The sequence below is a fragment of the Rhinoderma darwinii genome, chromosome 3 (assembly GCF_050947455.1).
Source record: "Rhinoderma darwinii isolate aRhiDar2 chromosome 3, aRhiDar2.hap1, whole genome shotgun sequence".
NCBI lineage: Eukaryota > Metazoa > Chordata > Amphibia > Anura > Rhinodermatidae > Rhinoderma > Rhinoderma darwinii.
The window spans coordinates 207,230,135-207,255,023 of record NC_134689.1 but is presented as its reverse complement, the minus strand read 5'-3'; the positions used below and the strand labels follow the sequence as shown (position 1 = coordinate 207,255,023).

Sequence of the window (24,889 nt, the reverse complement as noted above, 5' to 3'; positions counted from 1 at the left end):
TTGTATTTTTTAATAGCACCATTTTGGGGGACATATTATTTATTGATTAACTTTTATTAACTTTTTTTTGGGGGGGAATAGAAAAAAACCTGAAATTTTGCCACTCTTTTTAGCGTCTTAAATCTACGCCGTTTACCGTGTGATATAAATAACACAATAACTTTATTCAGCGGGTTGTTACGATTGCAACGATACCAAATTTGTATACTTTTTGTATGTTTTACTACTTTTACACAGTAAAAACTCTTTTTTTTCCAAAATTATTTGTTTTTGTGTCTCCATATTTGAAGAACCATAACTTTTTATTGTTTCGCCGATGCAGCTGTATGAGGGCTTTTTTTTTGTGGGAAGACTTGTAGTTTTTATTGGTACCAATTTGGAGTAGATGCGACTTTTTGATCACTTTTTATCACATTTTTTTTAAGTCAGGATTCACAGAAAACAGCAATTTTTCCATAGTTTTTTATTAAATTTTTTACGGCGTTCACTGTGCGGGTTAAATAATGTAATAGATTTATAGTCGGGGTTGTTACGGACGCGGCGATACCAAATATGTGTAACTTTTTTACTTTATTTTGTTTTTGTAATAGTAAAGCATTTTGTAAGGGGAAAAGCTGGGTTTTTCATTTTTTTTCACATTTTTTTTAAAATTAACTTTATTCAACTTTTTTTAAACTTTTTTTACTAGTCCCACTGGGGGACTTTAATATGCGATTCTCCGATCGCTATTATAATACACTGCAATACTTTTGTATTGCAGTGTATTACTGCCTGTCCGTTTAAAACGGACAGGCATCTGCTAGGTCATGCCTCCGGCATGATCTAGCAGGCATTCGCTCCAGGCAGACATGGGGGCCTTTATTAGGCCCCCGGCTGCCATTGGAGACACTGACACTTGGCGATCGTATCGCCGGGTGTCGGTGGGAGAGAGAGGGAGCTCCCTCCCTCTATCCAAAACCACTCAGAGGCGGTGCACGCTATTGTGCACCGCATCTGAGGGGTTAAATGGGTGAGATCGATACTAATATCGATCTCACACGGCAGAGCAGGGACGCTCCCAGCCCTCAGCTGCCTCTGGCAGCTGAGAGCAGGGAGATTAGACGCTCCCTGCTCTGTTTACATTATCCTGATGCAGTGCCGTAAAAAGGCATATGCATCAGAATAAAGCCCGTTAGTGGCCGCCGTTAAAAGGCGTATTGGCGGTCACTAATGGGTTAAAGGGCATGCGCACTAGGGATCCAGCGGCCGTGAGCCTCAGAAGACCGAGAGCACCGACAGAGGCACAAGACCCGGCGACGGGGACCGCTGGCAGATGCGTTACACTCTGCATGTCCCCCTATGCATATAGTGCTACTGAAGAGATCATTTCTGCCCTATCTAAGGAACCAGGAGTGCGGTGACATAATAGGTGAGTTCCTATAATTATTATTATTTTATTATTTTTTTTGCACCCTTTAATCCACATGCTTATTTTATAGAAACTCAAAGACATCTTAAAGGAACAGTGTCACCACAAAATTTTTTTTAATATGTTAAAGATGTTAGTGCTTTATTAAAAACGTTTGGATTAATTTGTGTGTTTGTGTGTTACTTTTTCTTATTTTTACACTTTTTCTTCCCTATGGGGGCTGCCATTTTTTTTTCCATTTCTGTATGTGTCGATTAACGACACATACAGACATGGAATACGGCAGCTCCAGTCCCATAGGGACTGCGAACGGGGCCCGTTCCATCCACTAACATGTACGCCGCTGTGTGGGAACGGCGCATGCGCCGCTCCCACACAGTTCGATTTGAAATGCGCGCCGTTCGGCGCCATTTTCCTGTGGGCCGGAAGTCGCGGCCGGACAGTAAGATTACTACTTCCGGTCGCGGCTTCCGGACTTGTGCACATGGAGCAGCGGCAGCAGACGGAGCGGATGGACCGGAGGGAGCGGCGGCGACTGGAGCAGGTAAGGGATTTCTATGTATGTTTGTGTTTCAGTGTGTGTTTACTACTGTATGTAAACCTTCTACACTGTGTGTTAGCTCAAAAAATGGCGACACACAGTGTAGGAGGTTAGACCGTTCAAACCCCTCGTTTCTCCCGGCACTAGCCAGGATAAAGGAGGGGGGGATGCTGAGAGCTCACTAGAGCGAGGGCTTTTTACCCGATTTTGCAGCATAAAGCAATGTGGTTGCTTTACCACATGCAATGCTGCAATTTTGGGAATGGCTCCATCTAGTGACCAGCAATGGGAAATATTATAAATTAGAATCCAATTGAATCCAATTTATAATATTTCCTGACTCGTGAAAAAAATAAAATAAATTAGAACAATGTTTACTCACCTATACACTAATTGTTTAACTAAAACAAGTTTTGCTGGTAACACATTCCCTTTAAAGGAGAATATAATAATGTCATAACTTGCAGCCAGTTGCTAGCATTTGCAGAGAAAAACGCTTAAAGTGTAGCTAAACGTTCGACAAACTTCTGACATGTCATAGTGACATGTCAGAAGTTTGGATTGGTGGGGGTCCGAGCACGGAGACCCCCACCAATCGCTAGAACGAAGCAGCTGAAATGTATCCAGGAGCAGATCAGGACGGGAAAGTTATGTGACAGCTCTAATGTCTAGAGGGGTAAAGCTGGGTATGTTGGTCCTGGTAAGAACTAGTGATCCTTCCTTAGGAGGGCACTGCAGGTGGCATCAGCAGGAATGCTCGGATGGAGCAACCAGGAGAGAGAGAGCAGAGGGGAGGAGGAGACAGGGGCAGGTCGCGGATGATGATACCCAGGCGGGGTTAAAAGGCTTAGACAATCAGATGTCCAGCTTGTTGTACAGGTTGGGTTCATTCATAGCACTGACAGCCTGGAGGAGAGGAGGAGGAGGATGCGTCTGTCTGCGCTTGTGGATGAGACAGTTCCAGCCTGGTGCGCACAAGAGAATCACACATCACTGCTGTTTGTTTATAAATAATAATAAAAAAAATAACAATAATAAAAAATAGTAATAATATAATAAACAACATAATAATAAACAATATAATAATAATAACAAAATAATAATAATTCTGCAGGCTCTTTTAAATACAGGGATGTGGATGTGGACTATTATTTTTGGGAGCTTCAGTTGACATTATTTTATATGTACTCTAGCCATAGCTAATATAATTTTTAGAAACAATGGGAGGGTTCCTCCAGCTCACCTTGATATGTAGATGTATGGTATCGTTCACGCACGGATCCCCGTGTCGGCACACGTACAAGCATAGGAAAAAAGCAAAATTGGATCCAGCGTTGAGTCCTTTTAGTCTGTTTAAAATAGGAAACTTCTTCCAAGTTTTATTGACAAGAGGATAAAAACAAATGCGGTGAAATAAAATTATTTCCAGAGTACAAATGGAGGGATAATAAAGCAGTGTGAGCGGTGCCTACGCGTTTCTGACGCTGACTGCGTCCTTAGTCATGGCTTCTGGTGTGACTAAGGACGCAGTCAGCGTCAGAAACGCGTAGGCACCGCTCACTGCTTTATTATCCCTCCATTTGTACTCTGGAAATAATTTTATTTCACCGCACTTGTTTTTATCCTCTTGTCAATAAAACTTGGAAGAAGTTTCCTATTTTAAACAGACTAAAAGGACTCAACGCTGGATCCAATTTTGCTTTTTTCCTAATATAATTTTTACCTGATTTGTGTTTTTCCAATGCGCAAGTGGCATCTCAATTCACTGTTCATTAGGATAGATTGATTTTTATTTTTTGAAATTTGCAAGGATAGAGATTTGCTTTGGTCAAATTTAGGAGAGTCATAGACTAATCGATTCTCTCATTATGTTCTATGGACTGGAGAATATGCAAATTGACAAATCTGGCAAATTGGCCAATTGAGGTGAAACTCATATCTAGTGATAGCAATATCTGAGTTAAAGGGTAACTAAACTTTCAAAAAACTTTTGACATGTCATAGGGACATGCCAGAAGCTTTGATCAGTGAGGGTCTAAGCACTTAGACCCCCACCGATCGCTAAAATTAAGCTGCAGAAGAGCTAGTGAGTGTTGTGCCGCTTTGTTTCTGATTTCTCATTTTTTACGGGGGATAAATTGGAAAACCATAATGAATCATAAAGATGATGAGTAATTTATGTCTATAGCTTAGAATAGTGATATGAACACATTAGCAGCATGTGCTGAGATTTCTAAAATAATAATAATTACAATCCCAATAAAAGGCACAAACTCTTCCAACTTCAAAAGAATAACAGGCCCATCAAATTTTTTTTACGGACACCGAAAAGTCCCTTATTTTTACGGACTGTCCAGGAATTTACGAACAGTTGGCAAACCTGAATGGGGATCTTGTCATTCCTGTTGTGTAAAGAAAAAAATGTCTGACAACTGTACTAGTTTATTAATAGATTATTATGTTATATTGTCTGCATTAGCGAGAAGTAGTTTCTACAAAAGGGGGTCTGAGATTGTTAAAGGAGACCTTTTTGGTAACTCCTATACACTTCAATGGAGAGAGCCACATGCACGCATTGCCACCCCTCCAATGAAGCTGTTGCAGCTGACGGCTGCTTTGCATCAGAAAATGGTCAGAGTACTCCCTTTTTCTTGATTGGTGGGGTTCCCAACTATCATGCATTTAGGTGGTATAATATGCCATAATGCTACTATACTATGCCATAAATGCTTCAGATGGGAAAATCCCTTTAAAGCTGTTGGTGAAATGTGCAGCGCCACTTTTATCCATAGGCTGTGCCCGGTATTGCTGCTCAGCCCCACTTTCGCTCTATCTAAGGAACCAGGAATGCAGTGACATAATAGGTGAGTCCCTATAATGATTAGCTGCAGAGTTATAAAACTCTCACTGCTGTCTATACTATCTGTGTGTGATGTGTTCAGAGAGTACAGTGTATTTCTATGAAATGCTGCTTCTCACTGCCTACTGTATAAAATTGACACACGCAAGATATAGGCTCAAGCTGCATCACATAGAATACACAGAATCTACAGTTAGGGGACAGAAGTTCTATATCACTGATCTATCACTTGCTGCACTTAGATAAAACTCAGAGCAGAACAAGCACAATGTGATGAGACTCCGCTCCCTCTGCAAAGCCAGAAGCATCATGGGAAATGTAGACTGCATTAGGGGAGCCATATCAGAGCTGAAGAAGGAACCAAGATTGCAGAGAACCCATAAATGATACATTAACTAAAACAGGTATACACAAGGCATACACAAGAGCTTGTACATTATTCTATAATAACCTTTGCTGCACTATATAGGCAAAAAAAAATTGCTGGAGTGTTTCTTTAATAACCCCTGGTGTGCTGCAATGCATTTTGTTTTTTAAAATGGGGGTTTAAAGAGGCTCTGTCACCAGATTTTGCAACCCCTATCTGCTATTGCAGCAGATAGGCGCTGCAATGTAGATTACAGTAACGTTTTTATTTTTAAAAAACGAGCATTTTTGGCCAAGTTATGACCATTTTTGTAGTTATGCAAATGAGGCTGGCAAAAGTCCAAGTGGGTGTGTTTAAAAGTAAAAGTCCAAGTGGGCGTGTATTATGTGTGTACATCGGGGCGTTTTTAATACTTTTACTAGCTGGGCGCTCTGACGAGAAGTATCATCCACTTCTCTTCAGAACACCCAGCTTCTGCCAGATCACGCTGTGACGTCACTCACAGGTCCTGCATCGTGTCAGACGAGCGAGGACACATCGGCACCAGAGGCTTCAGTTGATTCTGCAGCAGCATCGGCGTTAGCAGGTAAGTCGATGTAGCTACTTACCTGCAAACGCTGATGCTGCTGCAGAATCAACAGCCTCTGGTGCCGATGTGTCCTCGCTCGTCTGACACGATGCAGGACCTGTGAGTGACGTCACAGCGTGATCTGGAAGAAGCTGGGTGTTCTGAAGAGAAGTGGATGATACTTCTCATCAGAACGCCCAGCTAGTAAAAGTATTAAAAACGCCCCGATGTACGCACATAATACACGCCCACTTGGACTTTTACTTTTAAACACACCCACTTGGACTTTTGCAAGCCTCATTTGCATAACTACAAAAATGGTCATAACTTGGCCAAAAATGCTCGTTTTTTAAAAATAAAAATGTTACTGTAATCTACATTGCAGCGCCTATCTGCTGCAATAGCAGATAGGGGTTGCAAAATCTGGTGACAGAGCCTCTTTAAGATTGCCGTTTCATGTTTCATAAATTATTGGCATACATTTTTTTGTGATATTTGCTCAATTACTTCAACGTTATATTTATATAGTGTTTAAATGAAGATCAAATATTGATATGGCTAATTGGTGTATGTGGGCATAACATTCAGATTGTGTAGGTCCCTTTCTTTCTGCCAAAACAGCTCCGACCCATCAAGGAGACATAGACTCCACAAGACCTCTGAAGGTGTCCTGTGGTATCTGGCACTAAGACTTTAGCAGCAGATCCTTTAGGTCCTGTAAGTTGTGAGGTGGGGCCTCCATGGATCGGACTTGTTTTTCCAGCACATCCCACAGATACTCGAGTGAATTAAGATATGCGGTATTTGGAGGCCAAGTCAACACCTTGAAATATTTAGAAAAAGCATGGTTGAACAGCAGCACACATCTCCCACATTTCAATCAATAGATTCTTTTAACCGTCAAACATCCAGTAAAAAATGGCAACGTTTCGACCCGTGTCAAGTGGAGGGTCTTTCTCAAGCCTAGGCATTATATGCTTACGTCAGACTTGCACCTGCTCTATTTGGCCTCTTAATGGAAAAGTGTGGGAGTTAATTTGTGAATATGTATGTGAATAATGAATTTGAGACAAATTAATAAGGAATGTGATAACTTCATGTCTGGGCGTTCACCCAGACTGCTAACTTATCAAGGTTACAGAAGAAACATTCAGAGATGATATATTTCTGAAATAGATGGGGGGGGGGGGGAGGTCATTGCAGCTGGAATAGAAATTACATATCTGCATAATCCGGCATCCTGCTTGATAATTCATAATCTAATTTATTACAGAGAATATAAGCAAATGAACCATCCATCACAACATCAACTTTAAGAACTGACTGTTCACTTGCTGTGTAATATATTCCACCCCTTGACAGGTGCCATTATAACAAGATAATCAATGTTATTCACTTCACGGCTTATTGTTGTATGTTTCACATAACTATAAGATATATTACAAAGTTTCATTAATTCACATGTACTGTTGATTTATATATAATAAATAATAATAAGCACGCTTTAAATCTGCGCTGTCAAATCTAGCGAAGACATGGAGTAACTCTTGATGAAAGGGATTGTCAGGTATAAAAAAAAATAAATGGGAGAAAGGAGGTAAGGTAGACTTATATGCTATGTTTTAGTTCTGTTTGCATTCTGAGATTTAAAATCCGTCTTTAAACAATACAACCGCAGGTGCAGCTTGTCCATTTGAGACATCACATGGCCCCTTCTCCCTGCCTCAGGCTCTGTGCATTTGTTGATTAGGAGTCCAGCGGGTGGACTTAAGCACTGACTGACATTTCTATTTATACACTCATACAGGGAGGACTGTAAATCCCTGTAGGAACGCTCACTGGACTCTTTTATACCCAGACTGAGCAGAGATTTTAGTAAATAAATCTTATACTGAGTCTTTTGCTACAAAAATATATATCAATCTACTCAGCTCCTCCATCTAACATGCTGCCTGCAGATAGGCCTGAATGTTCAATGTGACAGGCTTCCTTTGATGTATTTTTTTCTGTTAGATAAGACATTTATGATATATTTATGGATATCAATAATAATTTATCTCTACCTACTAACCTGACCCCCATCATAGTGCTGCTCTTTTTTCCCGAAAACAGATCAAGCCTGTTGATATATTCTAGCCCAGGTTCTGGCTGCCATATTGCTTGTAGAAATCAGGAAATGTCGTTCACTGGCAATAGCAGTTCACACAGGTTTATGGAGATTTGTTGTCACCAGAAGCAGGCATAGATTGTTGGTGTCATATCCCCTTGCAAATTTCAGTAGACCTCTTATTATCTAACATAGACCCCCATGCCTGCCCTGGCTGTATGCCTATTATGCCGTGCCAGAGGCATGGCATAATAGATTGCCTGTCAGTTTTACACTGACAGTCAATAATGCTCTGGTATACTAAGTATACCAAAGTATTATATATGCGATCAGCAGATCGAATAGTGAAGTCCCCTGGTGGGACTAAAAAAAAATGTAAATCAGTTAAATAAAGTTTGTGAAAAAAAATAAAAAAAATTACAGTCAAAATCAAATAAAACTACTTTTTTTGCCCACATTGCTTTATGCTGCAAAATTGGTGTAGACACACACGCTCTAGTAAGCTCACAGAATCCCCCCTCCCTTATCCTGGCTAGTGCCATGAGAAATGAGGGGATTGAATGTTCAAACCTACTACACTGTGTGCCGCCATTTTTTGAGCGAATGCACAGTGTAGTAGGCTTACATACAGTGGTAATCACACATTAAAACACGAACAAACACAGACATAACTTACCTGCTCCTGCCGCCGCTCCCTTCGCTCCGTCCGCTCGCTCCGCTCCTAGTACTTGCTTCTAATCACATGTCCGGAAGCCGCGACCGCAAGTAGTCATCTTACTATGTCCGGCCGCGGCTTCCGGTCCACATGAAAATGGTGCCGGATGTCGCTTGGCCGAAGACCTTCCTTTTGGACTGTGTGGCATGCGCCGTTCCCACACAGACGGCATACACCATAGTGAATGGAACGGCTCCCGTTCGCATTCTCTATGGGGATGTACGTGCCGTATTCCATCTCTGTATGTGTCGTTAAACGACACATACAGAGATGAAAAAAAAAGTAAAACACAAACACACAAATAAATAAAATGTATTTTAATAACACACTAAAATCCAATTTATCTGAATTTTTTTTTTCGCAACACCTGTCCTTTAAGAGCAGGTATGAGCGCGCGCGCGCACCCTCCGGGAGACAGGCTCGATACCCGGAAGTGAGTGCCGGCGCCTCACAGGGGGACGACGCAGCACAGCAGCAGGACCTCCATGGCCGCTGTCGTCGAGGGCTAAGTTAGACCGACAGACCGTCGCCATAGACGTTACAACGTGCTTATTTCAACATTCCAGATTTACAGTTTAAGTGTCGCTAAATGCAGTCCGGCAGCTCAGTTGGCTGCGTTTGGCAGACGCACAAATGTCAAGATTGGGCAGCCCCTTTTTAGATCGTGCCACAGAGCCCTCTATAGATACTGCTACAGTGCCCTCTGTAGATACAGCCACAGTGCCCTCTGTAGATACTGCCACAGTGCCCTCTGTAGATACTGCCACAGTGCCCTCCGTAGATACTGCCACAGTGCCCTCCGTAGATACTGCCACAGTGCCCTCCGTAGATACTGCCACAGTGCCCTCTGTAGATAATGCCACAGTGCCCTCTGTAGATAATGCCACAATGCCCTCTGTAGATAATGCTACACACCCCTAGATAATGCCACAGTGGCCTCTATAGATACTGCCACACACCCATCCGTAGATAATGCCACAGTGCCCTCTGTAGATAATGCCACAGTGCCCTTTGTAGATGCTGCCACAGTGCCCTCTGTAGATAATGCCATAGTGCCCTCTGTAGATAATGCCACAGTGCCCTCTGTAGATAATGCCACAGTGCCCTCTGTAGATAATGCCACAGTGCCCTCTGTAGATAATGCCACAGTGCACTCTGTAGATAATGCCAGTGCCCTCTGTAGATAATGCCACAGTGCCCTCTATAGATAATGCCACAGTGCCCTCTGTAGATAATGCCACAGTGCCCTCTGTAGATAATGCCACAGTGCCGCTGTAGATAATGCCACAGTGCCCTTTGTAGATAATGCCACAGTGCCCTTTGTAGATAATGCCACAGTGCCCTCTGTAGATAATGCCACAGTGCCCTCTGTAGATGATGCCACAGTGCTCTCTGTAGATAATTCCACTGTGCCAGATGCTGCCAGAGTGCCCACTGAAGATGCTGCCACACTGTCCTCTGTGGATGCTGCCACAGTGCCCTCTGTGGATGCTGCCACAGTGCCCTCTGTAGATGCTGCCACAGTGCCCTCTGTAGATGCTGCCACAGTGCCCTCTGTAGATGCTGCCACAGTCTCCTCTGTAGATGCTGCCACAGTCTCCTCTGTAGATGCTGCCACAGTCTCCTCTGTAGATGCTGCCACAGTCTCCTCTGTAGATGCTGCCACAGTCTCCTCTGTAGATGCTGCCACAGTCTCCTCTGTAGATGCTGCCACAGTGCCCTCTGTAGATGCTGCCACAGTGCCCTCTGTAGATGCTGCCACAGTGCCCTCTGTAGATGCTGCCATAGTGCCCTCTGTAGATGCTGCCACAGTGCCCTCTGTAGATGCTGCCACAGTGCCCTCTGTAGATGCTGCCACAGTGCCCTCTGTAGATAATGCCTCAGTGCCCTCTGTAGATACTGCCACAGTGCCCTCCGTAGATACTGCCACAGTGCCCTCCGTAGATACTGCCACAGTGCCCTCTGTAGATAATGCCACAGTGCCCTCTGTAGATAATGCCACAATGCCCTCTGTAGATAATGCTACACACCCCTAGATAATGCCACAGTGGCCTCTATAGATACTGCCACACACCCATCCGTAGATAATGCCACAGTGCCCTCTGTAGATAATGCCACAGTGCCCTTTGTAGATGCTGCCACAGTGCCCTCTGTAGATAATGCCATAGTGCCCTCTGTAGATAATGCCACAGTGCCCTCTGTAGATAATGCCACAGTGCCCTCTGTAGATAATGCCACAGTGCCCTCTGTAGATAATGCCACAGTGCACTCTGTAGATAATGCCAGTGCCCTCTGTAGATAATGCCACAGTGCCCTCTGTAGATAATGCCACAGTGCCCTCTGTAGATAATGCCACAGTGCCCTCTGTAGATAATGCCACAGTGCCGCTGTAGATAATGCCACAGTGCCCTTTGTAGATAATGCCACAGTGCCCTTTGTAGATAATGCCACAGTGCCCTCTGTAGATAATGCCACAGTGCCCTCTGTAGATAATGCCACAGTGCCCTCTGTAGATGATGCCACAGTGCTCTCTGTAGATAATTCCACTGTGCCAGATGCTGCCAGAGTGCCCACTGAAGATGCTGCCACACTGTCCTCTGTAGATGCTGCCACAGTGCCCTCTGTGGATGCTGCCACAGTGCCCTCTGTAGATGCTGCCACAGTGCCCTCTGTAGATGCTGCCACAGTGCCCTCTGTAGATGCTGCCACAGTCTCCTCTGTAGATGCTGCCACAGTCTCCTCTGTAGATGCTGCCACAGTCTCCTCTGTAGATGCTGCCACAGTCTCCTCTGTAGATGCTGCCACAGTCTCCTCTGTAGATGCTGCCACAGTCTCCTCTGTAGATGCTGCCACAGTCTCCTCTGTAGATGCTGCCACAGTGCCCTCTGTAGATGCTGCCACAGTGCCCTCTGTAGATGCTGCCATAGTGCCCTCTGTAGATGCTGCCACAGTGCCCTCTGTAGATGCTGCCACAGTGCCCTCTAGATGCTGCCACAGTGCCCTCTGTAGATGCTGCCACAGTGCCCTCTGTAGATAATGCCTCAGTGCCCTCTGTAGATAATGCCACAGTGCCCTCTGTAGATAATGCCACACACCCCTACATAATGCCACAGTGTGCTCTGTAGATAATGCCACACACCCCTACATAATGCCACAGTGTGCTCTGTAGATAATGCCACACACCCCTACATAATGCCCCAGTGTCCTCTGTAGATACTGCCACACTCCCACCCGTGGATAATGCCACAGTGTCCTCTATAGATAATGCCACAGTGCCCTCTGTAGATGCTGCCACAGTGCCCTCTGCAAATAATGCCACACACACCCCTTGTAGATAGTGCTACAGACACCCCCAGTAGATAGCTCCATTTGGGCTCCCTCTAGGAGTGGAATCCCCAGCCTGAGCGTTACCAACGCTTTGGCCAGGGATTCCTCTGCTGGAGGGAACCCCTAATGTCACTGTCCATACACAGTGACGTCAGGGGATCCTCCTGGACCGGAATGTGATGTCAGGGGCAACCCCAGAGACGGTGTCCCAGAGCGGAGCACTAGTATAGGCTCTGCTCCGGAATTCTGGGGAAGCCACTGACATCAGTGTCCATATATGGACAGTGATGTCAGGGGCTTGCCCAGAGCTGGAGTCCCGGAGCAGAGCCGCTTCTAGCACTCTGCCTAGGATTCCAGCTCTGCTCCTGACATCACTGTTCATATATGGACAGAGATGTCAGGGGCAACCCCAGAGCTGGAGTCCCAGGCAGAGTGCTACTAGTACTCCTACTGGGACTCTAGCTGTGCTCCTGACAACTCTCTACAGTGGACAGCGATGTCAGGGGATTCCACAGAGTCCCGAGCAGAGCCTATGCTAGCGCTTTGCCCGGGACTCCGCTCTGGGGAAGCCCCAGACATCACGCGTCCATTCATGGACAGCGATGTCAGGGGATTCCACAAAGTCCCGGAGCAGAGCCTGTACTAGCGGCTCTGTGTCCCGCAGGACACAGATGACATCCTCAGGGACCGCATGTGGGCCGCGTTCTTGAGACCCCTGATTTAGCCTTTTATCTAGTAAACCTGATGCTTGTTGTTACTCCATGAACTAGCCATACAAATATGAAGACATGCCAAAGAGGTGTCTCAGTACCGTGACCATGCTGCTGTTTCCTCATCTCCTACATATAGAAGGGGTTACGTTTTGGACCTCGCACAATGTTTTAGACTTAGGTGATTTGTACAGTGATGGGGCTCTTAGATCCTTTACACAAATGCAGGAAGGTATCCAGCTGCCAAGTTATAGCTGCCATTTTATTAAGCCATTTTATTAAGCTGCCATTTTATAGATACCTGCGGCATGCCCTTCGGAGTCTGTTCCCAGATACGATATGCTCCAAATCAGACTATTCTTTAATTGGAATTTTTGTCTCCCAGGGACCTTGGGAAATCATCTCAGCTTTATATACTCAATGTTTGGGGACTAAACTGGAGTCCAAACAATTAGAAGCTAAGGATAAGTGGAGGTAATTTTTTCCTAGTTTGTACTCAGAGGATTGGGAGGGAGCACTCGCAGCCCCATTATATATCTCCCCTGCAGTAAACAACCGTATGACTGAACTGTATTCCCTACATCTATGCTACCTATCTCCGATACGCCTCCATAAAATTCGGATAATCCTGCATACTGGATGCCATAGATGCTCTAGACCACAGACTGATTTCTGGCATACAGCTTAAAATGCCCCTATATGTGCTCATTCTGAGCTGAGGTTATTTCTATGTTGACATCTCTCCTTAGGGTTCCGATGCCGATTACTCTGGGGTCTGCCTTCTGGGTATCCTGGATGAGTCGACATGGCCACACCATATTCGGATTTTTCTTAGGTAAAACATTATTTTCTGCTAGGAAAGCCATTGCACTTAGGTGGATGGGCGATAAACCTCGACTTTGGGATAATGGTGGAGATTAGTAAACATAACGCTTCCTTTTAAATAAACGCCATAGAAGTTGTCCCCAAAAATTCTCAAAAGTGTGGAATGTGTTGTATAAGTCCCTGTTAGCCCTTTTTTCACCCAGGTCGTTGAGAGCTGGCTTCTTATTTGGTTTTGGAGGGCCCCAGTGAGCATGTCCCTGGGACACTGGTGGAATCCTAGTACTGTACATAACCTTTGGTTACCTGATTTATAAATGTGCACCCACTGTAATTACTTTAATGTTGTTCAGAGGTGAACGTTAGGTCGAATTTTGTTTGTTTGGACTTTGTTTTTCCTTCTAGTTCCTTCTATTCGTATATGTATTACATGTATCCTTTTTTGATGTACCGCATTGTGTGATATTGTACTTTTATTTTATCCATTTAGACTGTGGTTGTGCGACCTCTGTATATGTTCCCGATTTAACTGTGTGCAGAGTACCTCGCACCATAGTCTGAAAATATACAAATGCAATTGTAATGACAGGGAGTAGGGAAACAGACAAGTGAGCCCTAATCTACCCGCCACTCAGTCCCTGCCTACTTGCAACGACCCGCCCTAGGCGACGGGGTACAACTGGGCGACTGTCCCTACGCTCAATAAGTGCACGACAGACATACAGACAAGGGTACACAGAAGCTAAGGGAAATGGGGCAGTTGCCCACGGCAACACCGTGAGCAACAAGAGTGGTGAACGAGCCGAGTCAAACCAGGAGTGTACGAGGTACCAAACGCAGAGCAGAAGAGTAGTCAGTAAGCCAGGGTCAGTATGAAGCAGGGACAAATAGTTCAAGAAGCTGCAGCAGGGCCAGGAACCAAACGAGAAGAATCACAAGCAAGGAGGAACAGGAAAGGCAGGTATAAATAGACAGAGGGCGGGAGCTAGCTCCGTCTGGCCAGGCTGTGATAGGCTCTCCCACTCCTAAGCCTGCCATCCTGAGTGGTGCAAGATCGAGTCAGTCTCACAGACATAGAAGCAGGTGCAGACTGATTACCTATGGGCGTTGACACAGAAGCTGTGCCTGGCAGATCCTTTACAGCAATGCTGTGACTAATTTCTTCATTGATGAACATATTGTATTACATTGTGAGTTTAATAAAATGAGTTAAAAAAATAAAAGTTAAAAAAGGATATTTGCATTTTTCCAATTTTTCATTTTTTTTTTAACCTATATAAAACAAAAAAATCAAAAGATACTGGTTTTGGTACCAAAACCCAACCTGTGCCGCATTAAAGGAAAACAAATATTTAACTCCAGTATAAAACAAAAGATATTCACCTTTGGAATGTGTCAAAGGGTTAATAATGATCTGCCGCTTTACGCTTCGTATTGAAATATTTTATCTACCAATTTACTTGGGAAAATCAGTTTGTTTTTACTTGTTTCCCTATAACCAAGAAAATCTGAAATAGTAGCAGGTGCTCTTTATTTTAATAAAAAATTCTCAGTTTTGTATGTGTTTAGTTTAGTAAAATACATAATTGTACCGTAGTTATATCTAATTTATCACTATTTTGTCACAAATGTATATTTTCCCACCATTTGGCTTGCTAACAGAGTTATACCCTAACAAGCATGTTTTCCCTTCTTCACAGATGACGGAAATGCCTAACATTTCTGAGGTATGTACAGTGTAAGGCTTTTTAATGTCTAAGCATGGCACATAAGTGACCACGTTGTGAAATGTTTATCCGTGCTACTGCTTTTATATTTGCATGGCTTATCGTTGATATCATTTGGCAGTGTTAGGCACTATGTAAGTTTTATGTATTACAGCCTTTATAAACTCCTGAAAACTAGGGGAAGGAATTCATGCACTTTTGTATATTTTTAAGGCTATGTAAACCTTTGTATCTTTTTTAAAAATAAAATATTTAATGTATGTATTTAGTGTTTTTAAAAAAATATTTCCTATACATTTATTAAAAATGTTCCTTAGTTTTAGTGCTGCAGCTTCTATGTATCCACTCTACGTAGAAGTTGCATAACGCCGCTGTAAGCTGAATCCGTCAACTAGCTGACTCCTTGACCCCTTACAACCTGGTTTCCTCACTATACACTCCACAGAAACTGCCCTTACTAAAGTCTCAAACGATCTCTTGGCGGCTAAATCCAATGGCAAATACTCTCTCCTGATTTTTCTGGATCTCTCTGCAGACTTTGTCACTGTAGACTACCAACTCCTACTTAACATGCTCCGCTCTATTGGCCTTAACCTGTCACCAGCATTTCACCTATTAACCCCTTAAGGACACAGCCTGTTTTGGCCTTCATGACACAGCCGATTTTTTCAAATCTGACATGTGTCACTTTATGTGGTAATAACTCCGGAATGCTTTCACCTAGCCAAGCGATTCCGAGATTGTTTTCTCGTGACATATTGTACTTGATGTTAGTGAAAAAAATTTGTCGATAAATTCAGTATTTATTTGTGAAAAACACAATAATTTAGAGAAATTTTGTGAAATTTAGCATTTTTCTAAATTGTAATGTATCTGCTTGTAAGACAGATAGTAATAACACACAAAATAGTTACTAGTTAACATCCCCCATATGTCTGCTTTATGTTTGCATTGTTTTTTGAACGTCCTTTTATTTTTCTAGGACGTTAAAAGGCTTAGAACTTTAGCTGCGATTTTTCACATTTTCAAGAAAATTTCAAAAGGCTATTTTTACAGGGACCAGTTCAGTTCTGAAGTGGCTTTGAGGGCCTTATATATTAGAAAGTCCCCATAAATCACCCCATTTTAAAAAATGCACCCCTCAAAGTATTCAAAACAGCATTCAAATATTTTCTTAACACTTTATGCGTTACACAGGAATTAAAGCAAAATAGATGTGAAATTTACTAATTTCATTTTTTTTTTGCCAAAATTCATTTGTAATAAAAAAAAATTGTACCACAGAAGGTTTTAGCCACGAATTGCCACTCAATATTTATTACCCTGATTCTACAGTTTTTAGAAATATCCAACATGTGGGCCTAGTATCCTCTTGGACTGAAACACGGACCTCAGAAGCAAAGGAGCACCTAGAGGATTTTGGGGCCTCCTTTTTTTAGAATATATTTTAGGCACCTTGTCAGGTTTGAAGAGGTCTTGTGGTGCCAAAACAGTGGAAAGCCTCCAAAAGTGAGCCCATTTTGGAAACTACACCCCTCAGGGAATTTATCGAGGGGTGTAGTTAGCATTTTAACCCCACAGGTTTTTTGCTAAATTTATTGGAAAAAGTCGGTAAAATTGAAAATCCACCTTTTTTCTGAAAAAACATTGAATTTTTTAAATTTTCCAAGGAATAAAGGAGAAAAAGAACCCCAGAGTTTATAAAGCACTTTCTCCCGATTACGGCAATACTCCATATGTGGTAATAAACGGCTGTTTGGACCCACGGCAGGGCTCAGAAGAGGAACAGCGCCATTTGGATTTTGGAGTCCAGATTTTGCTGGATTGTTTTTCGGTGACATGTCGCGTTTGCAACATCCTGGAGGGACCAAAACAGTGGAAACACCCCAAAAGTGACCCCATTTTGGAAACTACACCCCTCAAGGAATTTTCCTAGTGGTATAGTTAGCATTTTAACCCCACAGGTTTTTTGCTAAATTTATTGGAAAAAGTCAGTAAAATTGAAAATCCACCTTTTTTCTGAAAAAACATAGAATTTTTTAAATTTTCCAAGGAATAAAGGAGAAAAAGAACCCCAGAGTTTATAAAGCACTTTCTCCCGATTACAGCAATACTCCATATGTGGTAATAAACGGCTGTTTGGACCCACGGCAGGGCTCAGAAGAGGAACAGCGCCATTTGGATTTTGGAGTCCAGATTTTGCTGGATTGTTTTTCGGTGACATGTCGCGTTTGCAACATCCTGGAGGGACCAAAACAGTGGAAACACCCCAAAAGTTACCCCATTTTGGAAACTACACCCCTCAAGGAATTTTCCTAGTGGTATAGTTAGCATTTTGACCCCACAGGTTTTTTGCAGAATTTAGTGGAATTTGGCCATGAATATGAAAATCGACCTTTTTTCTGAGAAAACGTAGAAATTTTTAATTTTTACTAGGAATAAAGGAGAAAAAGAACCCCAACGTTTGTAAAGCAACTTCTCCCGATTACGGGAATACCTCATATGTGGTAATAAACAGCTGTTTGGACCCACGGCAGGGCTCAGAAGAGGAACAGCGCCATTTGGATTTTGGAGTCCAGATTTTGCTGGATTGTTTTTCGGTGATATGTCGCGTTTGCAACGTCCTGGAGGGACCAAAACAGTGGAAACACCCCAAAAGTGACCCCATTTTGGAAACCACACCCCTCAAGGAATTTTCCTAGTGGTATAGTTAGCATTTTGACCCCACAGGTTTTTTGCAGAAATTAGTGGAATTCGGCCATGAATATGAAAATCGACTTTTTTTCTGAGAAAACGTAGAAATGTTTAATTTTTACTAGGAATAAAGGAGAAAAAGAAACCCAAAATTTGTAAAGCAACTTCTCCCGATTACGGGAATACCTCATATGTGGTAATAAACTGCTGTTTGGACCCACGGTAGGGCTCAGAAGAGAAGTAGCGCTATTTGAAGCTCAGATTTGTCTGGAATGGTTTTCGGGTGCCATGTCGCGTTTGCAGAGCTACTGAGGTACAAGTACAGTGGAAACCCCCAGGAAGTGACCCCATTTTGTAAACTACACTTTCTAGGGCCTACTTTTTACGTGGATGATTTTTAAGCAACACCTTATGTTTGCAGAGGCTCCAGAACATAAAGTAAATTCAAGAAATGCCTCATGTAATAAAATTGCACCCTTCAAAGCACAGTATTCATCTAGGGGTATAATGGGAATTTGTATTTTTTTTGGGGGTGGGGTAGGCGGGTGTGGTATTATTGAGATATCAAATTAATTTGGAAAATAAATGCCAGGGGGGTATTTAAGAAATAAATGGAATGGATGTGATGTCATTGGAGTAGTAAAAATTAGATTTAACAAATATCAACAGAGGTGTGATAAAAACGGAAGCATTCTCCGATGCAGAGGCCTGGTTTAGAGGGACAGGTCATACAGTAGTGAGTGGTATCTTTCCTAATCCCTCTGCTTGAACAAACTCGACACCTTTTCTGGGGTTTTTGTTTTTTTTCTGTGGGGGGAAGTATTCCCGGGAAATGCTGGCCATGTATTATTCTGGAGATCCCAGAAGTGCTGCTACCTTCACTGCTGCCCTCTGCTTCCTGGTCTTCAAAAATCATTTTTTTAATAATTTTTTCTTGGAATCCCAGGAAAGACTCCGTATTGCTGGATGTTCTGTAGAGAACAAAGGCGTTATAGAGTGCCACTTGGGTGAGGTATACCGCCAATTTTTTATACCACACCTTAGATTTTCTTAGGGCACTGTAGGGCTGCAGTACCTGGTCCGAAAGATCCACCCCTCCCATGAATTGGTTATAGTCCTGGATGCACACAGGCTTGGTGGTCTGCTCTGTGGTTCCTCTGACTGGAACTGGGGTGGATCGATCAGCATGCAGTGTGGTCAAAACAAAGACATCACGCTTGTCTTTATATTTGACAAGCATCAAATTTTCGGAGCAAACAGCCCTGCTTTCCCCACGGCGCAGTGTCTGATCTATAAAGGACTTGGGGAGACCCTTTTGATTTCGCCGAATTGTGCCACATGCTAGTGTGCCCCTGGCAGAAAGGCACTTCAGGAGGGGGACGCTATTGTAAAAATTGTCCACATACAAGTGGTATCCTTGGTCTAGTATGGGGTGGAGCAAATCCCATACTATCCTCCCACTTATTCCCAAGACAGGGGGACAGTCTGGTGGCTCAATCTTCGAATCCTTCCCTTCATATACACGAAAGCGCAGTGTATACCCAGACACACTTTCGCAGGCCTTATACAGCTTCACGCCATACCTAGCCCTTTTATTAGGCAGGTACTGGCGGAAGTGTAATCTGCCTTTAAAGTGGACTAGGGATTCGTCCACTGCTAGGCATTTTTGGGGAGTATAGACCTGACTGAATTTTAAGTTGTAGTGGTCAACTATTGGCCTAATTTTATACAGTCTATCATAATTGGGGTCGTTTTGGGGTGGGCACTCATCATTATTGTTATAGTGAAGGAATTTTAATAAAATTTCAAAACGGGTCCTGGGCATGGCAAGAAAATAAAGAGGGGAATGATAAAGGATGTCTCTGTTCCAATAGGAGCGTATCGTGGGTTTTTTGGTAATGCCCATACTCAATAGAAGTCCCCAGAACTTGCGGATTTCATTGGGGTTTGTGGGGGTCCATTTTTGGGGCCTGGCATAAAAACTATTTGGATTGCGGGAAATAAATTGCTGGGCATATATGTTTGTTTGCTCCACAATCAAATTTACAAGGTCATCAGTGAAGAACAGTTGGAAATAGTTCATTTCACTGAAGCCTGTGGTATCTACATTAATGCCTGGAGTCGCAGTGAATTCAGGCACCTGGGGCACAAAATTATCCGCGGAGATCCATGTGGAGTCAGCTGTACTGGGCTGCGATTGTGCACTACTGACGCCTACCCTTGGACGCCTACGTGGCGGTTCATCAGTAGATGAGTCACTAGACGAAGAAGACACTAAAAATGTCACCTCTTCCCCACTACCAGAATCAGAGTCCTCAAAGAGCATGGCACATGCCTCTTCGGCAGTATACAGACGCTTAGGCATTTTTTTTTTTTCTGTAAACAAAGTGTCACTGGCGTTGAAAGTAACGTAAAACTTTTTTTGTATTTTTATTTTTTTTAGGTTATTTTTATGTGTTTTTTTTTATTTTATAGAATAACTAATTCCCTAAAACCAAGGTATTTTTTTTAATTATATCTACAAAAACTCCCGGGTAACAGGTGTCAAACGCAGGTGGATGGAGTTTGGTATGTCCCAATTAGGCGCAGAGTACAGGACGGTAGCGATGAGACAATGAAGGGGTGAATTTATTTTACACCTCACTTTTCACACACGTCACTGGGCAGTGATTTGCAGGTATCACAGGATAATTACAGGTGGGCAGTGATTTGCAGGGATCACAGGTGATACTGGTGGCAGAGTGCTGATGAGGCTGATTGGTGCCAATCAAGCACAGGAGGGTGGCGAGGCATTGAGGGTTTTAATTTTTTTATTTTAAACGCTGGGCAGTAACAGACGTCTTGGTGCACAGGAGCCTGAATGCGGCACAGGGGGGCTGGATGCGGCACGGGGGGGCTGGATGCGGCACGGGGGCTGGATGCTGGTGATGGACACCTATATAGGTCACAGGACACCTGTATAGGGCACAGGACACCTGTATAGGGCACAGGACACCTGTATAGGGCACAGGACACCAGTATAGGTCACAGGACAGATGTATAGGGCACAGGACAGATGTATAGGGCACAGGACAGATGTATAGGGCACAGGACAGATGTATAGGGCACAGGACAGATGTATAGGTCACAGGACACCTGTATAGGGCACAGGACACCTGTATAGGGCACAGTAGATTGGCTGCTGGGTGATCCAGGGGTTAATTTATATGGTTAATTACTAATTTATAATATATCTACCAATAGCTCCTTCTCTGATCGCTTCCCTGACAGAAGAGAAGCGGTCAGAGACGGAGACTACACTAAACTCCCCTCTCCAACTGTCATAATAAACTGTGATTGGTCCATCAGCACTGATGGACCAGTCACAGCGATCGCCGGCCGAGGACAGCTGTGGTTGGTCCTCGGCCGGCATCCCCTGTTACTAGGCTGTCTTGGACAGCCGTATTTCCAGAACTGTAACGCTGTCAAAGTCAAATTAAGCTGTGATTGGTCCATCTGCACTGATGGACCAATCACAGCGATCGCCGGCCGAGGACAGCTGTGATTGGTCCTCGGCCGGCATCCAGAGTTGCTAGGCTGTCTCTGACAGCCGTCTTTTTTAAACTTCCGCTGCACCAGGATGTGCGAGGGAAGTTTAAATCGCTCGAAACTTCACACTAAGCGGTGATTGGTCCATCTGCACTGATGGACCAATCACAGCCATCGCCGGCCGAGGACAGCTGTGATTGGTCCTCGGCCGGCATCCTCAGCTGCTAGGCTGTCTCGGACAGCCGTCTGTTTTAAACTGCCGCCGCACATCCCGGTGCGGCGACAGTTTAAAGTGTTGACGTAACTGTACGTCGAATTGCGGGAACAGACCGCATCCCATGACGTACAGTTACGTGATTTTGCGGGAAGGGGTTAATCCAGCAATACCTGGTGGAAGTGGGTGAAAAATCCTTTCTATATAACCTATAATTGTCTTCTTAGTCGGCTCTGTAGCTTTCGTATTCCGGTTTTTAGTGTTCCCACACCGTATGCTAATGAGCATAAAAGAGTCAAATCTTCGTTCCTCAAGTCTTTCCGAGTTTACCCCGCCTCCTTACTTTTGATTGACAGCGCCTCGCCTTTCCCCAGCACACAAAATCCCACACTTGTGCATTGATGTCTTCTTCTGGGGTGTGCGCACAAAGGGACACTGGATTATTACGCTAAAAGGCGCAAAATGTTTGCAGACCGTTATTTACAGTCGGAGGAGGAGTTTAGGAGAGGGGATAACGGCAATGAACTTTTTATAGCATTATTAGACAAGACAGTCTCACAGGACATATGAATGTAAGGGTGGGAAACCGAGGTAGCAACCACCCACTTTATCAAAGATAAAGACTCCAAATCATTACTATATAAACAAGAGAAACAAGAAGTCCATAGATATCAAAAGAAGTTGAAAGTAGAAAATCTTTATTACAAGTCAAAAAACATGAGAATCTAAAACAGGTCTTTATAACTGGATCACAATATGACACCATATATCACAGATAGGTAAACAATGTATAGTATACCAAGGAACACATCAACATTGTATCCCAAAACAGCAAGGTATGCAAGGTATTCAAAAGTAGAAGGTATATGTCAGGTAAAACAAACAGCAGAATTGAAGTCTACACCTAATAAGCATAAACAACGTAAATAGTATCTAAATGACCTTACATAGTCTCCATAATGTGCTTACCCATATTTCCGTAGTGTAGTGGTATGACCCAAAAGATAAGGTAGCGCCCCGACGCGCGTTTCGCGTGTAGCTTTTTCAAGGTGTGCCATTCTTGTGTCCATGTCTAGTTTAAATAGTAAACCCTGGTGATCATGTGGTCTGTTATTGGCCAATCCGTGCCGGTCATCACGGCGCTTGTGCGTGATTTTAGAGGAGAGCGCGAGAACCCCATCGTCGGGCGTCATCACCAGACAGCGCATGCGCGAATCCCAGGACGCGTCACCATGGAGACGGCGCATGCGCGTAGAGCGATAACTGACGGCCGACGGGGGTGGTCCGCAACCCTCATCACTGCACGAGCGCAACCCCAGTCACAGTACAAGGCGTGAGTATAGCTCAAATATATGTATCCCTAATTAGTTAGATGTTACATTCAAAGAAGGACGTTGAAGTGTAAACCTGCGGTGTAATATGTAAATGTAAATGAAAAATGGACTATATATGGGCGCCCTCTTGTGGATATTTTTAGGAATAACCCACAGGAAATAAATTATAATAAATGTAATGACAAATTAAGTACAATAAGTGTGCAAATGTAAATATAAAAATATATAATATTTTCCTTATACGTATCTATAGCAATACAATACAGTACTTCCTCATAAATATGCAAACATTTCATCAATATAATTAGAAGTATATATGAATATAAATATAAAGTGTTTTACCTGACATATACCTTCTACTTTTGAATACCTTGCATACCTTGCTGTTTTGGGATACAATGTTGATGTGTTCCTTGGTATACTATACATTGTTTACCTATCTGTGATATATGGTGTCATTTGTGATCCAGTTATAAAGACCTGTTTTAGATTCTCATGTTTTTGGACTTGTAATAAAGATTTTCTACTTTCAACTTCTTTTGATATCTATGGACTTCTTGTTTCTCTTGTTTATATAAACTTTTTATAGCAGCGGCCAGTGAAATGCTGGTGACAGGTTCCCTTTAAAGAGGCTCTGTCACCAGATTATAAGTGCCCTATCTCCTACATAATCTGATCGGCGCTGTAATGTAGATAACAACAGTGGTTTTTATTTTGAAAAACTATAATTTTTTAGCAAGTTATGAGCAATTTTAGATTTATGCTAATTTAGTTTCTTTATAGACAACTGGGCGTGTTTTTACTTTTTACCAACTGGGCGTTGTACAGAGGAGTGTATGACGCTGACCAATCAGTGACCAATCAGCGTCATACACTTCTCATTGTTCCAGCCCAGCTTCTTTCACTGCACAATCACACTGTGCTGTGGATCATGCTGGGCTGGGAACAATGAGAAGTGTATGACACTGATTGGTCAGCGTCATACACTCCTCTGTAGAACGCCCAGTTGGTAGTAACTAGCATAAATATAAAATTGCTCATAACTTGCTCAAAAATTATCGTTTTTCAAAATAAAAACCACTGCTGTTATCTACATTACAGCGCTGATCACATTATGTAGGAGATAGGGCACTTATAATCTGGTGACAGAGCCTCTTTAAAGATACTGCTATCTCTTGGTTTTCTTCCTATCTCTCTGACCATTCATTCAGTGTGTCATTTGCTGATTCTACTTCTTCTCCTCTTCCCCTTGCTATCGGGGTTCCTCCGGGATCAGTCCTAGGTCCGCTTCTCTTTTCCCTCTACACAGCCCCTATTGGACAAACCATTTGGCTTCCAGTACCATTTCTACGCTGATGACATTCAATTATATGCCTCTTCCCATGACATCACCACTGCTCTAATACAAAACACCAGTGATTGTCTATCTGCTGTCTCTAACATCATGTCCTCTCTCTATCTGAAACTGTGCTCCTTGTGTTCCCACCATCTACTAACCTACCTAACCCTAATGTCTCCATCTCAGTCTGTGGCACTACCATAAGTCCTAGGCAGCAGGGCCATTGTCTTTGGGTTATTTTTGACTCAGATCTTTCCTTTACTCCTCACATCCAATCACTTGCACACTCCTGTCACTTTCACCTCAAAAACATCTCCAGAGTACGCCCTTTTCTTACTGTGGAAACAGCCAGAACTCTCTTTGTTGCACTGAGTCACTTGCGTCTTGACTACTGTAACTCATTACTAATCGGTCTTCCACTCACTAAACTCTCCCATCTCCAATCTATCCTTAATTCAGCAGCCAGGCTTATCTTTCTGACCAACCGCTACACCAATGCCTCTACCCTCTGCCAGTCCCTGCACTAGTTGACCATACCCTTCAGAATTGAATTCAAACTTATTACTCTCACCCACAAAGCTCTCCACAGTGCTGCACCTGCTTACATTTCCTCCCTCATCTCTGTCTA

The 24,889-nt window shown here is 43.3% G+C and overlaps 1 protein-coding gene across 2 annotated transcripts in view; it reads left to right on the top strand.

The window, feature by feature from the left end:
- The window catches only part of LHFPL3 (LHFPL tetraspan subfamily member 3), a 111,723-nt gene that overhangs the window by 56,143 nt on the left and 30,691 nt on the right, over nucleotides 1–24,889 (top strand). The window contains exon 3 of one of the 2 annotated variants that reach the window (XM_075857305.1): nucleotides 15,126–15,152. The exons of the other annotated variant lie outside the window; for it this stretch is intronic. Coding sequence (XP_075713420.1) covers nucleotides 15,126–15,142 — 17 coding nt within the window. The 3' untranslated portion in view covers nucleotides 15,143–15,152. The remainder of the gene's footprint in view (nucleotides 1–15,125; nucleotides 15,153–24,889) is intronic. 2 annotated transcript variants of the gene reach the window in all.